Source organism: Ochotona princeps, chromosome 7 (assembly GCF_030435755.1).
Source record: "Ochotona princeps isolate mOchPri1 chromosome 7, mOchPri1.hap1, whole genome shotgun sequence".
NCBI lineage: Eukaryota > Metazoa > Chordata > Mammalia > Lagomorpha > Ochotonidae > Ochotona > Ochotona princeps.
This window is the reverse complement of record NC_080838.1, coordinates 46,475,426-46,496,866: the sequence shown is the minus strand read 5'-3', so window position 1 is coordinate 46,496,866 and position 21,441 is coordinate 46,475,426. Positions and strand designations below refer to the sequence as shown.

At 42.6% G+C, this 21,441-nt stretch overlaps 1 protein-coding gene across 2 annotated transcripts in view; it reads right to left on the bottom strand.

Annotated features, from left to right (window-relative positions):
- Positions 1 to 18,944, bottom strand: part of PPP3CA (protein phosphatase 3 catalytic subunit alpha) — a 294,420-nt gene extending 275,476 nt beyond the window's left edge. Inside the window, exon 1 of one of the 2 annotated variants that reach the window (XM_004594298.3) lies at positions 18,268 to 18,944. In XM_004594298.3, the coding sequence (XP_004594355.1) occupies positions 18,268 to 18,325 (58 nt within the window). In that variant the 5' untranslated portion in view covers positions 18,326 to 18,944. The remainder of the gene's footprint in view (positions 1 to 18,267) is intronic. The other variant, XM_004594299.3, reaches the window with a different exon arrangement.
- Positions 18,945 to 21,441: the final 2,497 nt, after the last annotated feature.

Sequence of the window (21,441 nt, the reverse complement as noted above, 5' to 3'; positions counted from 1 at the left end):
TCCAGCTCCCTGCCTGTGGTCTGGGAAAGCAACAGAAGACAGTCCAAGTACTTGGGACCCTGCACCCACGAGGGAAACCTGGGAGAAACTCCCGACCCTGACTTTAGATTAGACCAGCACCAGCAGCTGTAGCTGGTTGGGTAGTGAACCAGTAGATAGATCGATCTCTCTGTCTCTGCAATTTTGCCTTTCAAGTAAAAATAAACATTTAAAAAAAACAGAATGCAGGTACACAAAACAATTTATGTACATTTCCACTTATTAACAGGCAGGTAAGAGAATGCAGAGTATTCGTTTTTCACAAGCCACTGTGATGGAATGTAACTTATCCACAGGTCTTACATTTAAAAAAAAATTTAAAAATTAGGTCAGGAATGTCCTTCTAGTCTCCTTTATTAAGGTCAAGATGGACAAAAACAATGAAGTGGGTCCAAGTTTTACTTGCCTAAGGAAACTGAAAAGAAGCATTCTCTGTGCTCATTTCCTACTTTATAAATTTTATTCTTAAAACAATTTCATAAGAACAATTAAAAGTATGTTTGTTACCTATTCTCTCTCCTCCTGTTTAAGATTTAATCTTAATTCAGAATTTCTCACTATCTCAATGAACATTGCTACAACCAAACAAAATAAAGCCATATTTAAAGTAGAAAATTCACCAACACAAAAATTTCAGTGGGGAATAAAAGACAAGAAAAAAAGTATAAACCAATAAGATTCCATCAGAAAGTACATGTTCCCACATCGGAGGTATTCATAAAGAGAGAGTAAAAGGTCCCACAGGAAAACAGAATTCACTGAACTTAACCCAGTGACTCAAAGCTGGGTACTGAACTTCCCTTACAGCTAAGACTATGAACCACACATCCTTCAACCACAGAATTCTTCCGAGTCCTATCAGGTCCAACTGGATTACAATGTGTTTAGTAATCACAGGCGCGCACATGCGCGAACACACACACACACACACCCCCACACCCATTTCTCCAATCCCCTACCTTGGAAGAAGCATTAAATTCTGACTCATCATCATCATCCTCATAAACAATCAGTTTAAAATGACACTGAATCAGGACTAAATATTCATCATAGTCAGTAAAAGTAGTAAATGAAAAACTCAGCTCTCAAAACAATTCACATTTGCATCTAAAATGTTACAGTGAAACCACATAACTCGATCTCAAAATGTTTCATGTGATGTCCCTTGAAGTGGCTTTCACTTTAGCTACATGTGGCTTCTTTTATTTGCTTCAGTGCAAAAATATGAAAAGGAACACAAGAAAAACCAAGTCTCCAGAACCAAGGCTGAGAGAGGCAACAGGTACCAAATTCCTTTTCACAGTTTCAACCTAAAGGAAAAACAGAAAATGCACTAATGGCTTCTTCACGTGATCAGTACTCCTAGTTCTGTTTTGGGTTTGTGTTGTAACGCCACGGCATGGCCAATAATACCAAATAAAGCCTAGTTCACAGTCCACCTCCATGTCTATGACTTTGTTAGATATTTCTAAAAAGACACACACACACTTCCCCGTACAAATACCAGATTTTGCTCCCATAGAAAATGTCACTGCTATTCCACTAAAGCAACTTCCAACAGCAACAGGATATTACATAAAAACAAATCCCTAATACAATCTGTCTTCTACTAAGTTGCTGATATTCTGTAATGAATTTGGACTTCATAGCCCTCAGGTTAGTTACACTGTAATGCTGAGAAACTGAAGTTAAGACTATATAAGGTCCAAATACCTAACCCATCTCTTACCAGATGACCTTGTCCAAGGCACTTAAGATCAAGTAATCCACAAACAGGGCACAGAAACGTTATTCACATTTTTTTAGAATAGAAAACTAGAAAGATACAAAAACATTTCATTATACAGTTAGACCAAAACAAACAAACAAAAAAGCAGCAAACCAGCCTAAGAATTAATTAAGTGTTCTCTTTAAATAAAACATGAGCTAGGCATTTGACCTGGTGGTTAAGATGTCTGAGGCCCACATCACAGCACTTAGGTTCAACACCCACTTTCAGCCCCTAATTCCAGCCTCCTGCAAGTACAGCCAGCACCCATCGCTTCAGTAACTGGATCCCTACTGCATCTGTGGGAGATCTAGATTGAGTTCCCGGCTTCAGAGACAGTTAGGAGCCTTTACAGATATCTGGAGAATGAATCAACAGATGGGAGCTCACTCTTGCCTCTGCCCAATAAAATGGGTGTGTTTGCATACATGCAAGCACCAAATAATATATATTACAAAGCAAATGCCTATAACAAACGTAAAAAGCCACTAATCATTATCCACACAAAACTCATTTCTTCTTTTTTTAAGACTCACTTATTTTTGTTGGAAAGACAGATTTTCAGAGAAGGATTTACAGAGAGAAAAAATTCCCATGTGAAGGTTTATTCTCCAAGTGTTGGCAACGGCCAAAGCTGAGCTGATCCAAAGCCAGGAGCCAGGAGCTTCTCCAGAGTCTCCCAATTGAATGCAGGGTATCAAGATTTGGGCCATTTCCACTGCTTTCCTAGGTCACAAGCAGGGAACTAGGTGGGAAGTGGAGCATTTGGGACACAAACTGGCACCCATACGGGATCCTGGCACACACAAGACAAAGATTTTAGCCACTGAGCCATCACACCGGGACCAAAATTTCATTTCTTCTAATCTTTGAAATCACCAAAGGTTAAAATGAACCTCAATGCAGAAAAAGCCATAAGAATTTTTTGGAAGACATGATTCCAATGTACAACTATAGAAAGACATTCCAACTAGCTATGGAAAACATCAAGGACAGTAACCACTCAGGCAATTTCTTCTTTCTCTATGGCTTTGGAAGTCACATATGCAGAACCCAAAAGTAGTATTCGTACATACAGTCATTCAAAATCACTACACCTCTAGAATTCAGTACCAGATTTAGGTAAAGACCTAAACAAATCCAGCAATGACATATGCAGCAAAAAAAGTAAGAAGAGTAAGTTAAATTTCCAGATGCTTAAAAACCGTCTAAAAAAGTTAGAATCAGAGAACAAGATAAGATTAAATAAAAACTGAGCAGTAAAACGTTAAAATCCTGTGCTTAGAATTATAAAAATAATTACAAAGTTCAGAGTGATGAATATGTGGCTTCATCAAAAAATGCCCTGGGAAGCAGAGGAAAAGGTCAAGTATTCCCTAAATCAAGATTATTAGACAAAGTAATCAAATTTCAGCTACATTAATAGAAAGCATGACCCTGGAGGGGGAGAGCACTGATACTATCATTATGCTTTTGTGATAGGAATATCTCAGCTAGCCAATCTGTTCTAAGTAGGAAGGAAGGGAGGGACCTCAGGAGGGAGAGCATGCCAAGCACTGGCGAGATCAACAGGATAAGCTCCTGCCCTCAAAGACTTCGAATGACAAGACATGCTACAAACTCCAGTTAACACAGTGGATATGGAAGGCACAATACATAGCAGACTGCTATTCCTCAAGAGTACATCGGAGGTTTACAGAGGAGACAGCAAAAGTGCTCCAGATGAAGCTAAAGGAAATAAACAGCCAGGAAGGTCTAGCTGGGAATTTTAAATAGTTCAATTCAATCAACTTTTCTACTAGCATAAACACAGATAAAGACTCAGACTATAACATACAAATAAAATGGTTATTTCCTACTCTCAAAAACTTATATTCTAATAAACTAGAAAGACTTCAATTCAGTATAATGTAGCATACGATGTAATATATTTTCAAAAATCATAAAAGAGTTAAATTTCATACTAATACAGAGTATCCCTAAAAGCCAATAAGAGAAGACCAACAATCAAATAAGGAATTGGAATGATCAGATGTTTATTGTAGAAAAATCACCCTAGCAACAATGTAAGAAAATCAATGTGTCAGGAAAAAAAATGTATGAGAAGGGACAAGGTTGAAAGCCAAGAGAACTGACTTTGGAAGATTCGTGCCACTCTAAGCAAATTCTTCAAAAGGTCTGAAATGAGTGACAAATCTACTCAACAAGATGGCTAGTGATAACCTCACCTAAGATCAGAAAGAAAGAACAGATAGCACATTTTATTTTCACCATACCTACCCACAAACCACTTGAACATGAAGTTGGAAAGCTAGTCCCAGAGAAAATACTATGTTGTTAGTCATTAGTCTACAAGCAGTAATCAACGATGTCCTGGGAAGAAAACTGCCTGGACTAACAGGGGCAATGAAACATCAACATTTAGGATGGCAAGAGCAGCTGGCAAACAAGTCAAAAAAAGAGGAAATCTGTGAAAACCAGGAACAGCATTTCAAGAAGTGGTAGGTCATCATGTCAACTACCACAGAAACCAACAATTGCACAGCCATTGCTGATCTTTGCAAAACTGTCTCTATAGACTGGTAGGAGCTAAGGAAGCAAACACTTTGATGCAAACTATTTCTAGAAGACAAAGTTTGGCTTTCAAGGGAGCTGTCCAACAACAAAATACCAAGTATGTGCTGGGCTTCTTTCTGTGCAGGCACCAGACTAAACATTTTATATACATAACTATTTCACCTTTACAACTTTGCAAAATATCATCATTTCGAAGATTCATTAAGAAATGGATTCAGGATGGCCACATGACTTGCTCCTGCACAGAGAGCTGGCAATTAGCACATCAGGATTTAATCCCAGGTTTTGCCTGGCTTTAAACTCATGATCTTCCAGCACTCTGATGCAGCTTCTCCATTACTGAAAGTTCTGGGAGAGGGAGACATCAGTCTGTTAATCATCTAAAAAAGAATATATTTCTTTTTTACCAGCTAGTTGAGCTACCGAAGGCAACTCCACTTTCAACAGCCCATAATTCTCCTGCAAATACCATGATTAAAACAGTTACAGCAGCCCAGCACAATGGCTCAGTGACTAAATCCTCGCCTTGTATGTGCCAGGATCCCATATGGGCGCTGGTTCAGTCTGTGTCCTAGCTGCTCCACTTCCCAGCCAGCTCCCTGCTTGTGGCCTGGGAAAGCAGTAGAGGACAGCCCAAAGCCTTGGGATCCTGCACCTGTGGAAGAAGCTTCCTAGTTCCTGGCTTCAGTTCAGATCAGCTCCGGCCAAGATTTTTCTCTTGGTAAATCCTTCTCTATGAATCTGCCTTTCCAACAAAAATAAATAAATCTTAAAAAAAAAAAACTGAGTTATAACAGAATTCTGGACATAAATGCTGATCCCTCCTTCAGCAGCAGATTTTACACCGTATTCATTTTAAAATAAGCTCAACATGCAAACACATACCTCTATATGCTACACGCTGAAAAAAATAATATTGGTTCCATTTGTTTTTGCAAAAATAAAAAGTAGAATGATGACAGTTCGTCATTCCATTACCTATATGCCAACATGTTCTATATTCTGCTACTAATTACAATTACCCAGTGGTTTACTTTTGCATTCCACGTGTCCTGGGATTGTCTTACTTCAGGCTAGGCCCAAGTTCATTATGTTGATGCATACTTGGGCATAACAGAAGAATGGCAAAGTAGATAGACGGATGTGTCGGAAGGTGGTTTCAAAGTGAGAGAAGGATTTTCAACAGTCGTTTTCAGTCAATGTAATAATCTATTTATCAGCAGAGGTGCTGCATCATCCTGGCTGGCAGCAGGTAGAAAGCAAGCAATACGGAAAACTGAGTGCTGTAATAGTCACAGAATATAGATTTAAAAGGAGAAAACGAAGTCCAAGATTTTTCCTGGATTTAAAATTACTAAGGAAAAGAAAACTTAAATTAGCCAATTCACAATACTACATATTAAAGATCAGTTACTTTTGAATCTTCTATCAAAGAAGGCCAATCTTATCATATGTAAATTATGAATCATACAATTTTGGCCATGATACTCCCTGAGAGATGTTTGAAGAAATGTTCATTCAGCATTTTGAAATCAACCCAGACATCCCTATCTAAAGGTTTCAAGATCTACATAATTCACAGACCTGGCTAGTAAACGTATATTCTTCATTGCAGGTCTCAATCTTTGTTCCATAGAGATGTACACGTCATGCCTTTACAAGACAGAACAGTAACTTGAGTTAATCAAGAGGCTGATGATAAGTCACCAAAACTGTACAGGGAAATACAGTAAATTTTCACTAATTAAAGGCATATCAGTAAAAATCAAGCACACTTTAAGTTATGCATGGCTACTATAACTCCAGTCAGTCACATTAGAATGAAACTTCAAAAATGAACTTGGATCTACTTTAAACACAGATATTTTTAAATTGTCCCCTGCATGTTTTCTTCAGCATCCGTTAAGGCCTCAGAGGTAACACAACAATGTGTTTTGACACCACAGTTGGAAACCACTGATCCCCTACTGGTATCAGTGAAACTTACACTAGTTATCAAATTACAATTCAATGCACTAGGTTAACTAAATTCAATGGCCTTAGGTGTTGTTTATCAACAACTAAGACCCGGCATGAGTAAGGACAGATGGTGAGAAAGGGTTGGCTGTGGTTAAGTAGGGTAACCAGCTGCCTTTCTCTTAGGATTTAAAAAGTAAGCAAGGCATGTAACCTCTCATTACCCCACAAATACCCCAAGGGTACCAGACTATCACCCTATCTTTATTACTTGTGTGTACTGTAAATAAAAGGTGAAAGGAACACCTCTAGGAAATCACTGTTGATTTCCTGGGATGTTACTGCTTAACAGGGCAGACAAGGTGTGTCAAGAGGACAACCAAAACTGCAAAGGGCCTGGGGGAAAAAATGTAAATTACAGAATTTCCATTAGAAAGTTATGAGCTCAGGCTGTAAAGGTTAAAGTCCTTGCCCTGAAAGCAGTAGGATCCTATATGGGCGCTGGTTCTAACCCCAGCAGCCCCGCTTCCCATCCAGCTCTCTAATGCAGTCAAGGACCGACCAAAGCCTTGGGACTCTGCACCTGCGTGGGAGACCTGGAGGAAGCTCCTGGCTCCTGGCTTAGGATTGGCGCAGCTCCAGCAGCTTGGGGAGTGAATCATCAGACGGATGATCTTCCTCTCTGTCTCTCCTCCTCTCTATCGGCCTTTCCAATAAAAATAAATAAATCTAAAAAAAAAAAAAAAGGTATGAGCTCTAAAGGTTATCATCACAGTGCAATACTCAGCCAAGCAAGGGATATCACGGGAAGCTGGATTGGGGTCACCCAGGAGAGAATTTTAAGTCCCAAGTAGCTTAAAGGTCAGCATGAAACCACTGAGGAAACTGAGCTGAAGGTGTTCGAGGTCCCATGGAGAGAGTAAAGCCAAGATGAACCTTTGCCTCTGTTTTCAAAGGACTCCCTAACGTGGAGTCAAAAAAGTTACTAAGATAACAGAGGGAGCAAGAAACCATCCCGCTTTGGAGAATGTCTAGAACTAAGAAGAAAAAAGTTGGTTTCTTTATCCAAGGAGGTCTTTCATGAAAAACACTTGCGGTTCATTCTCTGAAATCCAATGGGGCAATGTTAAGAATACCAAATTGAGAGAGAGTAAGGAGCTCTCTCTCAGTAGATGTGTACATCTAGTGGCAGGATAACCATGGGTCAGGAAGGCAACAGGAGTTTCCATGTTAGGGGTGGACTGAACTACAACTCTAGAGTACATTCAGGGTTCTAGGAATCTGTCTGGCTCAAACACAAACAAAATAAACACTCAAAAATAAACACTACCCCTCAATCCCCCAACTCTTCTTCCCAACATACAGTCAGAAGATTAGATGCAGGCTAAATTAGAAATCAGATCTCCAAGGTTCCTTTCAGCTTCAAAAATCTCATGTCAGGTTTAAACTATTCTTTGGTGCACAAATGTGCTCAAATCACAATCAAAACAAATGAGAATCAGTTATTCTCTCCATCTAAACATGCCCTATAAACTACTGTAGTGTTAAGTGACTGAAACCAACACCAGTAAAATGTCTTTATCCAGATAACTATTCGGGGTTTTTGTTTTTTTGTTTTTTTTTGTTTTGTTTTGTTTTTGTTTTTTTGGTCTTTGGTTGTTTTTTTGTTTTGTTTTGGTTTTTATTTTTCCTAAGTTCACCTAACTCTGATACCTGCAAACACAGCTTTTTCTTCAGCTGATAGGGGTTACAGACATGTGGATATGATCCACTGTAGGAAAAAACCATTCTAATACTTGAAACTTGCAGTTAAGAATCACCATTCAGCCTTCCTTATTCATACTGCATAATCTTTTACAATTTAAAATTCTTTAATCATCATGAGGATTTTTTCTCTTACACACTCCAAAATTTTACACGTAAAATGACAGAAAAGAAAAGAGACTGAGAAATGAGACAGAATTCTGATGGGAAGTGAGGCTAACAGAGATTCCCTCTTGGTTACTGAATGCTGCAAATTAGCAAAACATCAACAGTAAGACTTGATGTAAGGAGCTACAGTTTCACTACACTGCATTCCTTGAAAGGAAAATATTTCTGCACTGGGGAGACACTGTCAGTCCTGGTCCCTACAAGTGACTGAAAGGATTGCTTCAGAATGAAATTAAAACGGAGTCTGGAACCCTTCAGCTGATCCGCGTTAACTGGACCCATACAACCAACTCCAAGCAAGGGCAGGTTCAGTGGCCATCTGAGAGGACAGGACTGACAGTGGCTACCTCATTGTACGTCCTCCGTGTTACCACAGATTCCAAGGCTGGGCTCTTTTAAAAGCACTGACCACACAGACAGACCATCAAAGGAACTAACTCAGGACTAGTCTTACTCAGGTGCTGGCCCTGAAGATTTTACCACTGGTGTTTAGTCATCCATTCACATACACACAGTATTTCACATCTCTATTGTAAATGCTAACCCTGCTAATTTTCATTTGTTTGCATGTGGCCATTGACAAGTGTAATCCTAACTTTCCAGCCATTTGCTATATAGCTCTCTGCCAGCTACACAGCTCTCCCCTGATTAATTATCATCACTGCTCCTGCCCACAGAGAAACCATCACCTACCTTTGGGGGAAAAAAATCAGCTCATATACGTTTGGACTGACACCAAAGCACTGAAAATCAAGCGCTCTGCCTGGAAAGCCATTCCTGTCAGCTACGTACATTATTAAATAAAAGCCATATAATCCAAACTAACAAAATACAGCATTTCAAAACCTCACCTGAAAATCTACTGATACAGCACTGGAGATTACAAATTCTAAAAATCATTACATATTTGTGAGCTGACCATGATTTAAGATCCATAAAATTTCAAAATATCAAAGTCTATTATTTCAAAATGTAAACCCATCTTACTTTTTATCTATAATTTTATTCATTCAACATCCAAATAGCCAATGCCTATCCTGTGACAATTCATGTACCAGAGGTAAGGATACAAAGATAAACGGAACCAGGCTCCTTTCTGGAGGGCTCTCCAGTTGCTGGGGACAAGAGGCAGCTAAGTAAGCAAATCCTCCCAGCAGCATGCTCTTGGCCAGGTGTCCTCCTGAGAAGGAAGAGCCTTGTTCCTTTACTCCAGCTGAAGGTTGCAGGAGCCATCAGTCCCAGTGGAGATGACAACGGAACTGGAGAGTAAATGAAGAAAACTGAATGATGGGAGACTTGTTCAATCGCAATCATCAGGCCACACAGAAGAGGTATGTGTAGATTTTAAGAGCATAAAAATATGTAAACAGTATCATTCTTTTTCAGTTTATGAAGAACAAAAATACCTTTATAAAGAAAAAAAAAGCACAAGCCTGAAATCTAGACTCAGGTTCTATCATATGAGCAAGAATATATAGTGCTTTTAATTCAATTAGACAGAATGGAGCAATTCACACGACTCTTAAAAACAAATAACAGGATGGCTCACTGCCACATAGAATAGTAGGCGTCAGTAGAGTTGGTGCCACCCATGTCTTCACATCGGATAGCATACAATGACATTTTGGGGGCCAAAGGAGGGCAGGAGTTCTTTCTAAATTACAGAGGAATTACAGAAAATGATAAACTGAGATGTAACAAAAAATTTTAGGGGATAAAATTTCATTGGCTTTTTGTTTTGTTTTTTAAAGAAACTTCCCAGGTCACGGTTCTTTTGGTTAACATATGGGCAGTAACTAAAATGCACGGATCAAAACCAAAAACTATACTCTTCTACTGACCTAGAAGAGCCATCATTTCAAGGGAGGAGGTACACCACATAATATATGCGTAAGAATACATATGCTTTAAGTGTATGGCAATGAATCCAGCACTGAATGGTTAACTTTTCTCACTTGTCAAAAATGGATTAGCCTATGAAAAAAACTGATGGAAAGGCTTAAGTTTAACCTAAACCAAAAGAGGTTTATCACCTTTTCTCACTTCCCATAGGCAGAAATCCAGTCCACATAACCAAACAACAAAACATCCTCAATCTGTTACCTTACTAATACCTCCTTCTCCCATCCCTTTTTGTTAGAATAGTATGTATTCTAATTTACCAGTCATTAAAAGAACCACTTACACAAAAGCAGAATCAACACACCCAAATAAACATTTAATTTGTGGCTTCAGAAGGCATGTGAAAATGTGCACTGGCCAAACCATGCAACAAGAATCTATTCAATCCATAAGATATTTAGCTGGAATCCACCGGTACAATGGCTATATTTTCCAAACTATAATTCTGGATATACAAATTAACAAATAGTTTCATATAACTTTCAAATGTATGCAAAAGGGAGACAATATTTAAACACTAACATATTAGAATTTCAAAAACACTTTAATGTTACACAGAAACCAATAAACATTTCAAACTAGTAGCTAGCTTATTGGAACTAGTAAATCCCACCCACCCCACTCATCCCACATCATGCCCCCAAAAAAGCTTGGCAATACAACTAACATAACAAATAAATTCTCTTTAGTCTCAAAATCTTAAGAGCTGATGGGAATATTTTGTTTTTAATTTAGCTTCTCATTTGGTTTCCTAACTGCAGACAGCATGTGAGACTGATAAACATTGTGAGAGTGTATGTCATAACCTACAATTTTCACAAATCACTGATATATATTGGTTTTATTATTTTGTAGACACATGCAGAATTTCTCCTTACCAAAAATACAAATTTATGGAAAGTCAGATAGCACCTCTTTAAAACAAATGTTATAAGAAATTTTACCAAAAGTTAAACTCACGGATTAGAGTAATGAATGAGGGGATGAGGCTTTTTTTATGATGATCTCACAAAGAATCCACCTTAATATCAAAACACAACATTTTAAACAATTTGCTGTCACTTCCTCAGTTGAGTCTTTTTATCTGTTTGCTTGCTTGTTTTAACATCTGGGAAGTCTACTGTCTGCATATTCGGGAAAAAAGAGTTTGTGATCCCAGCAATGGATCAATTCTCCATCTGATTTAAGCCATTATTCAGAACACTAACCATGGAGTGATAACAGATTTTTTCCTGTTGATTTCTTATTTTATATATATATATTTACATATATATTTATATATATTTGTATATTTTTTATAAATATATATATTCTGGGTTCATGTAGGAGATAGAAGTGAACATGGAAATAAAGTAAATTTAAAATGTTGAAAATATCAAGAAGACTAGAGGCTTAATTTACAAATACTTCAGTGGCTATATCACTCCCACTCTGTTCTTAGAAGTGTAATGAGTATGGGTTGATGCTTTAACAAAACTAGCAAAATTCTTAAGCAACTGCAACAGTGTGTTTCATTATCTATAGCTAAGGAGACTTACCACAACAACATTCAAAACAAAAGTAAAGCAAACTCCTTCACAGGAGAGTATGCAGTTCCTGTTTCCTTGTATGTGTGTGCATATATCTATATATTTTTCCTGAATAAAAAAACATTTAGTAGTACTTCTTTAGTGAGCCTCCTGCCAAGATCAAAGGAGATTGTAACATGTATCACAATGCTAAATCCAAAACTATATTTAGTGAAAAATAAGGAGCAAGATGTAATTATAAACATAGCAAAAAACTGTCAGCAATCAATAATATTTTCAAGTGAGATTAGTTTCTCTACTAAAGGGGGAGAAATGGTTATACTTATTTGCACTCTGGCTCCATTAATGATCATTTTATCCATTCTATCATTTTATTATCCTATCTTTTTCTTTAACAATTAAAGTATGTGCCATCATTAAGTTACCATTGTAGACACATGATATTCACAGCCTTCAGTGTCGATAGGTCACTGTTCTTCACTGATCTGAAACACGTAACACATCGTCATCTGTGATCATGCCAGCAAGTACATGAATCCCCATTCCCAGGGGAAGAGAGCAAGTACAACCCCCTACTCTCCCATATCTCATTTAGGATTAGTACTCTTTTATGCATGGAACCAGCAGCCTGTGTATTTAGCTACCACTACAATTAGACAAGGTGAATGACAAAACTATCAGTAATAAGCAAAATTCCAGAGCATGACTTATGAACCTTTTAATAGCTGTGAAGGGGCTCAGCAAATTCCAACAAAACTTTCAATATAGCAATTTAATCAGATTAGATAAAGGAGAAATATCTCTTTAAAAAATACAGGTTTTCAACAAAGTCAGTCTAAATGGATTCTTTTTTCGGTTCATAAAAGGAAAGGTGTAAGAGGCCAACTGCTGAAGTTACAAGAATCCATAAGATATGGTGGGTATATCAAAGTCTTACTTCATGCTTTTAAAAATACAAATAAAAACATATCATAAAATGAAAACAAAATTTTGGAGCTGTAAACTTTTTTATGTATTATTTTCCATGCTACAGTTTTTTAAGCATAGGGGCTCACTGCTCCTCATCCTCTTTCTCCCAACAAGCTTTTTTGAAAAAGTTATACAAATGCTGGAATGAATTGTATTAACTAGAGTCTAAGTTGTGAGCCTTTTAAAATTCAATGGAACATTTTAAAATACACTGTTCATTTAAAGTAAAACTTACGCTACCTAGAGTCCAAAAAATACTATCTTTAAAATGCAGATTCTGGGCCCTGCATGGTAGCCTAGCAACTAAAATCCCCACCTTACACATGACAGGATCCCATATGGACACTGGTTCATGCCCTAGCAGCCCCACCTCCCATCCAGCTCCCTGCTTGTGTTCTCAGAAAGCAGTTGAGTCGGCTCAAAGCCTTGGGACTCTGCACTCACGTGGGAGACCTAGAAGAAGTTCCTGGCTTCTGGCTTCGGATCAGCTCAGCTCTGGCTGTTGTGGACACTTGTGGAGTGAATCAGCGGACGTAAGATCTTCCTCTCTGTCTCACCTCTTTTCTGTATATCTGACTTTCCAATAAAAATAAATAAATCTTTAAAAAATGCAGATTCTTCTAATCAAAAGTTTTTAAAATCACTGAAATTTCCCTGAATCCATCTCAGTGACTGCCCTATACCTTAAGTTACAAAATGTTTAAAAGCAATGCACGTTTTGTTTTTATACAAGTCTTAAAAGGAAATATTAATAAGTAGATCCACCTCATTTGTAACTAACAGCATGAATGTGCTTGTTCTTCACTATAAAGTGAAATAATTTGCACTCTTTAAGTACATTAGCCATGTTGCAACTATGTTGCTTACAGTATTAGATTAGCAAACTCCTTTCTTCACATCTACACTAATATAAACTTCAAGCATCCATCACTTATGTTTAATCACAAATTAATGATACTGAATTAATGAGGTTTCACTAAACTGAAATGGAATCCCAGATACATGCAACAGTTCAGCTGATGGTAGCAAAATGCCAGTCAAATAAATTTCCAATGAGCACATCTTAGGGTATCAGAACGAAATGGTAATTACGACTCCATTTAAAGAGCCTAATATGACATTTACTTCAGGTGTGGGATAACTTCATGTTCCTTTAAAGAAGGCAGCATTACCAGTCCAACTCAGAAATACTGGTAATTTATCCTTATTTACAGAATACTTTACTCACCCAGCATCTTCTTGATTAAATGCCTTTTTTAATACATACTTTTTATAATTAATTTTTCATGATACAGTTCCTTAAGATCAGAAATTCCCCTTCCACCCTCCTATACCCCCATCCCCATTGCTTTCTCTTATCTTGTTATAATAGTTCAGTTCCTCAACAACAGTCACAAGTCCATCACCATGCTATTTAAGTGTATCCTGATTTGTAGATATAGTGAATGGTATTAAGTCCAGCATTCTAATGTCAAGATATATTTAACAGATTCTACTTTTATTCAGAAGTAGAGTTGCATACTGCGATGTATCTCCACTTCAAGGTATACTTGCCTCCATTATATAGATTCTCTAGATAAATAGATGTACATACACGCTTATCTACATATCATTTCAGAGTTTTCCTACATGTATTCTGTCAACATCACGCACACAGAAGCAGATAACATAAAGGGAAAACCACCAGTTACCAGTAAGCAAAGCAACATTAAAAGGAGCACCACTCTGCACTAGGTAACAGAGTCCCCAAAATCTACCCAGGAATTCCTCTCTCAAAAACATGCCACGATAAGAAATTTCTACCACTTGAATCAGTTTGGGTTAAGTTTGTTCAAAAAAAAAAAAAGTATATTGCCAAAGGCCAAGACATGTAACAAAGTAAACACATACTCTTCACTACCTGAACATTCATTTCCAGTACTGCTGTCACGCAGCAGAGTTCTAAGTCACTACGGAATTTTAGGGCCAAAGCATTCCAGGCTGGAGCAACCAGAGTGAAAGAAAAGTCAAAGTTTGGACTAAAGACTGCAGGAGAACCAACGCTGAGAAAAATCTGGTCATAGGGAACATTTAGGGAAAAAAGAGATGGTTATGTTAATTATTACCCTCCACCTTTTGCCTTATGGCTATGAAATACTTATTTTAAAATACAAGGCAAAATACTTAAAAGATCAAATATTTCCCACAAATGTCAGTACCAAGACACTTTCTCTGAATTTCATGTTCCATTACTTTTTATCCAACAACAGCCCAAATGAAACCACGCCAAGTTTGCTAACTGAAGTTAACTTTTTTCTGAGGTAATTTAAATAAATGTTTTGCATGCCCCTTGCCATTATTCCTTTCATTTTTTAGGATTAAAAAATTGATGAGAGGGCTGGTGTTGTGGCATAGTCAGTTAAGCCACATCCTGCAATGCCAGCATCCCATATGGGTGCCAGTTCGTGCCCCTCTGCTCCATTTCCAACTCAGCTCTCTGCTAATACGCTTGGGAAAGCCGCAGAAAATGGCCCAAGAGCTTGGGTACCCAACACCCACATGTAAAACCCAGATGAAGTTGCTGGGTTCTGAATTTGATCTTGTCAGGCCCTGATCAGTATAGCCATTTGGGGAGGGCAGCAGTAAATGGAATTTTCTTCTCTCTCTCTTTCCCCCTCCCCACCACGTCTCCTCCCTCCATTTCCTACTCTCTTCGTAACTTCAAAATATATAAATCTTCAAAATAAATAAATAAATGAGAAGGTCTCTAAACGCATTCACATATTCTACAAAATCTACAGATTCAAAAATGCCATGGTTGAGACTTAACTCACACCACCTTGTTCATGCTGCATTCTGCAAGTGTAAATCCAGAGTGTGTCAGCACGTTACTAGGGACAAAGCCACTAGGACAGTGCAGCCCTGTAAACAGCAATTTGTTATACAGCAAAAGCCAAACAGCACTCCTGAAAGTAACTGCCAGCAATGCCCTTGGCATACCATGGCAATGATGTTCTCTGTATTTCTTGCTCTTATAGACAGGTAAGGTTAAACATAATATTAAACATACTTTGTAAAAGGAAAAATACTCTAAGGAGCACAAGTATTTCCTCAAGGATTATCTTCCTGTAGTAACAAATGAATTAAATAATGATCGCCGAGATGAAGGTCTAACAAAATTTATGAAAGTCATATTGTCATTATATATATTACCTAATTTGGGCAATATAAAAAGTCACTTGATAATGTATTTTCCATTTAGCACACAGGTGCTTTTCAATCATTAAGCATGTATATATACATATACACTTGCATATAGCTGTATATGTATAGACAAGTATAAGTATTATTTTGTAAAAGGCCAACAATCAAAATACATTTTCATCTCAAATAATTATGAACAAAACACTGTTTCCAACCTCAACAGCATAACAAATATCAGCAGTGCGCCTGCCCTGAAATTTGAATTCATCAATAAAACTTCTCTATGAACAGAAAATACTAAAAGGAAGGTAAAATTAGCTTTTCCTGTTTTGAGTCTATTACGCACATTTATGTTCCATTGCATAAATACATAAAACAAAATTTTTGGAATTATGGATGGAAGTGTGTAAAACTAGACATCAAATGGTTCTTGTAAATACACCAATAAAGACAGAACATATGAACAATTATTTTTACACTGTTCAAATAACAATGTATATGCCTTTCTATTAAGAATCCACATTTTCTGACCAGGGAATGAGACTGTGCACACATAAGATTTACTGTGTTTTTTATTTTCCCAACATATTTGCAGGTATCATTTGAACTGTAGACTTCATAATGGTTGTTTTGAAACATGATTTAAGCTTTCAGATTGATGCTATACCTAAACAAACTTCAAGCACTAGGGAGTCAGTTGTTATTCTCTGATATTTCAGCAAAAGGCATTAGGTTTCTAAAATGTCCAAAGAAGCCTTTAATACAAAATACGTCTTTTGCATAAATTTGAATACACTATTTACATAAGAATCCATGCCTGCAGAAAAAATAAAATAGATGTAGGCATTTCATTTTTTTGCAGCCCGTTTCAATTTAAATGAACCTATGAAATCTGTACTGAGGCAGATTCTAATGTAACCAAAACAAAATCAGAAAATTACTGTTTCCCCTTCTCCTTTCTCCTCTCTCCCCCCCCCCAGCACTGACCAGCCCCCACACACACACACACAACTTAGCAAACCTGCAAGGGGGAGGGGACACTTCCTAAACCCTGAGGGGGTTCATGTCTTTAGGCTGCTAGGTTACTTCTAAGTGGTCTTGGTGCAAATGACTTTACCAGCACACACACACACACTCTACACCACCAGAATTATTTCGGATTTCAGAGACTGGCTCCTCTTAGTCATGGCCATCCCTGCTTTGCTGAATGTCCAGATACCAGGAATGAGGGCTCCTACTTAATTAATCCTGGTGGTTCTACCGTGTTGCCTCATTCTTCCTAGATTTCCAGGAAGGTTCCTCCCCGACTCCACCTTGGAAAACTGAGAGGACAGTGGGTCTCCCCTTCAAACTGACTGGATGACCATGCCTGTCCCACTGTCTGCCCCCCACGCATACCACCTCTTCTGGGCCAGTTAACCTCAGAGCCATCCACTCCCGGGAGCACACACTCCAGGGGGGAGAAAAGGCAACGTTGGAATCAAATAGTGCCTTACAAGGGGTGGGTGGCAGGGGCGTGGAGGAGGCTTGACAGCAGAGGTTACCCAGGCAGAGGTGTGCACGCGCCAGGAGCCCTTCAAGAGCAATGACAGGTCAGCGGGGAGCGCCAGGGGCGGAAAGGAGGTTGGAGCACTACCTTTCCCGTCTTTCCCCGGGCATGCAGGGGGGAATCCCAGCCCGGCAAAGGCAGCTGGCAGGTCGTTCCCGCCTCTCGGGCCCCCACGCAGCCCTTTGGGCCCCCTCCCGCTGCGGCCGCCCCCTCCGCGTGCGGAGGAAGCACCGGGCTCCCCCCTCCTCCCCAACACACGCTCTCTAGCTCTCTCGCGAGTGCTGTGCAGGCCGGTCCAGGGGGAGGCGAGGGGGAGGGGGCGCGCAGGGAATTGCTGCAATGGAGCGCTGCCGAAAGCCCTGCCCGCGAGAGGCGCTCGCTCCAGAGCCACGGCCACACAAAAATGCCCTATGAATTTTTTAAAAGCCATAAATCAACAACAACAACACCCCACACACCAGCAGCAAAAAAAGAAAAAAAAAACATAAACCTGATCCTATGCAAGCCTGCGAGCAGCCACCCACTTCCTATTTCTGTCACAGCAGCTACACCCTGCCAGCAACCACCACCACCCCCCCGGCGCCCCCTCCCGCCACCGCCACCGCCTCCCCGCGGCTCAGCCATTTGCCAACTGACGCCCCCGTCCACACCGATGTCCCCCCCGCCCGGCGGGGCAGGGCAGAGCGGGGCGGGTGGCGTGGGGGAGGGGGGCTCGCGGGTTGCACAATATCCTAGAAGGTCCGCTCCGCGGCGGGAGCGGGGAGAGAAGCCGGGCCGAGGGGGAGGGGAGGGGAGGCGAGGTGAGCCGCCCGGGCGCCTTGCGGCACTCGGTGCAGCCCGGGCGGCCGCGGCGCTCAGCTTACCTTTCACCACCCTGTCGGTCGTCGACAACTTGGGATCAATTGCCTTGGGCTCGGACATCTCCAGCCGCCGGGGGACAGCGACACGCTGCTCGTCCGTCCGACTGCACACCCCGACCGGACCCGCGGGCCAGACACTCAGCGCCGCCGCCGCCGCCGCCGCCGCGCTGCAAACCGCTCGGCTGGAGGTCTGGGCTCTGAGCTGGCTTTAAAGTTACTGCCTTCTCCGCGCGTCCCTCCTTCGCCGCCGCCTTCACTCCTCCTCCGCCGCCGCCGCCGCCGCCGCCGCCAGCCCCGCCGACTCGCTCCAGGCTGCGCGCGCGCGCGCGAGTGTGTGTGTGTGTGTGTGTGTGTGTGTGCGCGCGCGTGGAGAGGGGGGTATTTATTTATTTTCTGAGCACGCCTCCAGGTTCTTCTTTTATTCTTGGAGGGGAGGGAGATGTGCAGCAGAGGCGCACACACAAGCACCCACCCCGGCACGGAAGACCGGGCACCGCGGAATGGAGCCCCCCCACGCGCGCACACGGCCGGGATTAAAACCGGTCACATGGGGAGGGCCGGGGGCGAAGGAGGAGAGGCAGGGCCGCCGATGTCAGTGCCACCAGCCGCGCCTCGGCGTCCCCGGCGGCGGAGAGGCTGCTGCTCTTGCTGCTGCTCTTGCTGTGGCTGCTGCTGCTGCTGCTGCTGCTGCTGCCGCTGCTTTCCCCGCGAGCCAGCGCCGCCGCCGGTGCCGCGGCCGCCGGAGACGTCCCGCCGCTGCGCTCTCCCCCGCGCTAGCCGCTGCCTCCTCGCGCCGCTCCTCCGCTCTCAACAGGCAACGGCCGCGGGGCTCCGCAGATACAGTCCCGGGGAAGACCTACCCTCCTCCGCCTCCGCCACCGCCACCGCCACCGCCGCCTCCTCCTCCGCCGCCGCCGCCGCCACCGCGCCCGCCTCCGCCTCCTCCCCTTCCTCCTCCCGGCCCCCGCCTCACGCGCGCCGCCAGCCGCCTCCTCCCCACCGAGCCCGGCCCGGGCCGCCCGCCCCGACGTCGGGGCTCCGCGCGCCCATTGGCTGGCGCGGACGTCACTCTCGCCTCCCGGCTCGCCCCGCCCCCGCTCCTCCTCGCCGTCCCCGCCCTCCGCTCTGTTTTCTCTCAGCTGCCGGGCCTGCTGCCTGCGCTGCGCGCTGCTCAGGTGTCGCTGAGGCCGGCGGGCCGGCAGGCTGGCCTGAGGGCAGAAGAATAGGGGGCAGGGGACAGCAAGGAAAAGAGGGACTCCCCAGGTCACCGCACTCTTACTTGGCCTCTTTCCCCGGACCCCACCCTCACATCCTGAGCGCGCGCACACACACACACACACACACACACACACACACACACACACTCACACCGTGCCTCTCTGGCAGCCATGCATTGGTCGGCTAGGTTACGCCACAGTGTGAGTAGCCAAGTGCGGAGAGTGTCCGGGGTGGTGTGTGCGTGGCCCGTGACTGGGCGAGAAGAGGAGGCGGGAGTGGCGAGCCTGGGTGTGGGGGAGGCCGAGCGCGGGAGCTCGGGCCCGCGACGCAGCAGCTGAGCTGCCCAGCTGTCCCAGCGCATCACCCGGGCGCCGGCCGAGGAACAGCTTTTACCTTGAGGAGCAGGCGGTGGGGCCTTGCGTGGCTTTTCGCAGCGGGATAGCAGTGTAGCGGCAGCCATCCCCACCTCTTGCGTGCATACCTTTAGCATCATGCTAAGGAGGTACCAGGCAAGGTGGGCAAGGCTAGGGGACAGTGGGCACATAGCCCTTGAGTCACTCGGGGCAGCCCTGCGGGTCTCCTGGGGGAAGTGAGAGGGGGCAGGCCGAAGACCAGAAGCTGCCTTTTCCCCTGTTCCACACAGTGCCCCTGAGGCCGGGGCTGCCTCCTCTTCCAGTCTTTCCAGTCACTGGATTCCCCTTCTTGCTGCTTCTGATGCCAGGCAGAACCTTGGAAGGCAAGACAGCCCCCCCCCCCACATACACACGTTGGTTTCTCCTGTGGGAAGGAAAAATTAACCCCTGGAGAGGGACACAAAGTGGTGTGGCCCAAATGCCTCTCTCTGATCTTTCTGCCACCCCACAGAATGGAAGGAGTGTCTCTCACATAGAGACTTGCAAGGAAGTTTGAAATGTGAGGAACGTTAAGAAGGAAGCTGGAAAAACAGTTGCTCTAAATCCTCATTCCTTTCTGTTTCACTTACACATGCACTGTCAAGGAAGAACTAAAGAAAAGGTTTGGGTTGCAAGAAAAGGTTTAAGGGACAGAGATTGAACTCAAAAAATTAGTTTCAGGAACCAAGTGACAGCTTTAGGGCACAACTTGAGTAGTGTGGGCCTGCGCTAGGAACAGGAATTCCCACTGCAATTCCAGTGAGGCTTTGGAAAAGGAGCAAGTGTGGAATGCAGCCCTTCAGCATGGAGGGTCTGCTGCATTTCAAACCCCAGAATAGTGTGGTACTTCCCTGTTCAATACATGGATACCCTACCCCTTTGATTTATATGCCATGCACTGTGGTAGGTAATATGTGTGTGTGTGCTTGGGTGGATGCATTTGACAATGGTCCTTGCCCTCCTAAAGCGCTGAGTGCATTCAGGCTCTCAGAATACAAAAATGGTGAGCTCGGAGAGGTCACTGTCATCTCAGGAAAGCAAACAGCCTCCTGGGCACGGGCAGTGCTCGTTGCCGAGGCAGGTTGGGGAAGTTGGTCCCTGGCCAGTTGGCACACAGAGAGGGCTGCCAAAACATTTGGGGAAAAAAAAAGCCTGCGTCAGGACAGATCAGGAAACCATGGCCTGGGATGTTGACTACCCCCAGCCAAGAACTCTCCACCTGCTGCAGGCACACAGCTCCCACTGTTATTTCACTCACATTGCAGCAGGCATAGGAAAAACAGCTTTGAACCAGGATGGGAACGCTCAAAATGTCAGCACCACAGCAAGGTTTTATGATCCAGATAGGAAATAAGGGCACACCTCTCAGGCACACACCCGTCAGTCCGCTACAAGTCTGAGGCACCTCCTCACTGAGGTATGCATGGGAAAAAAACTGATGAATCATAATCACTTTACAACGCATTCTCAGCAGGCACTTTCATCAGTGCTTATAGTTCCCTCACTGTTGCAACACAGGCACTTCTTAAAGGCAGAAAAATAATCTTCACCATATTTACGAGGGACC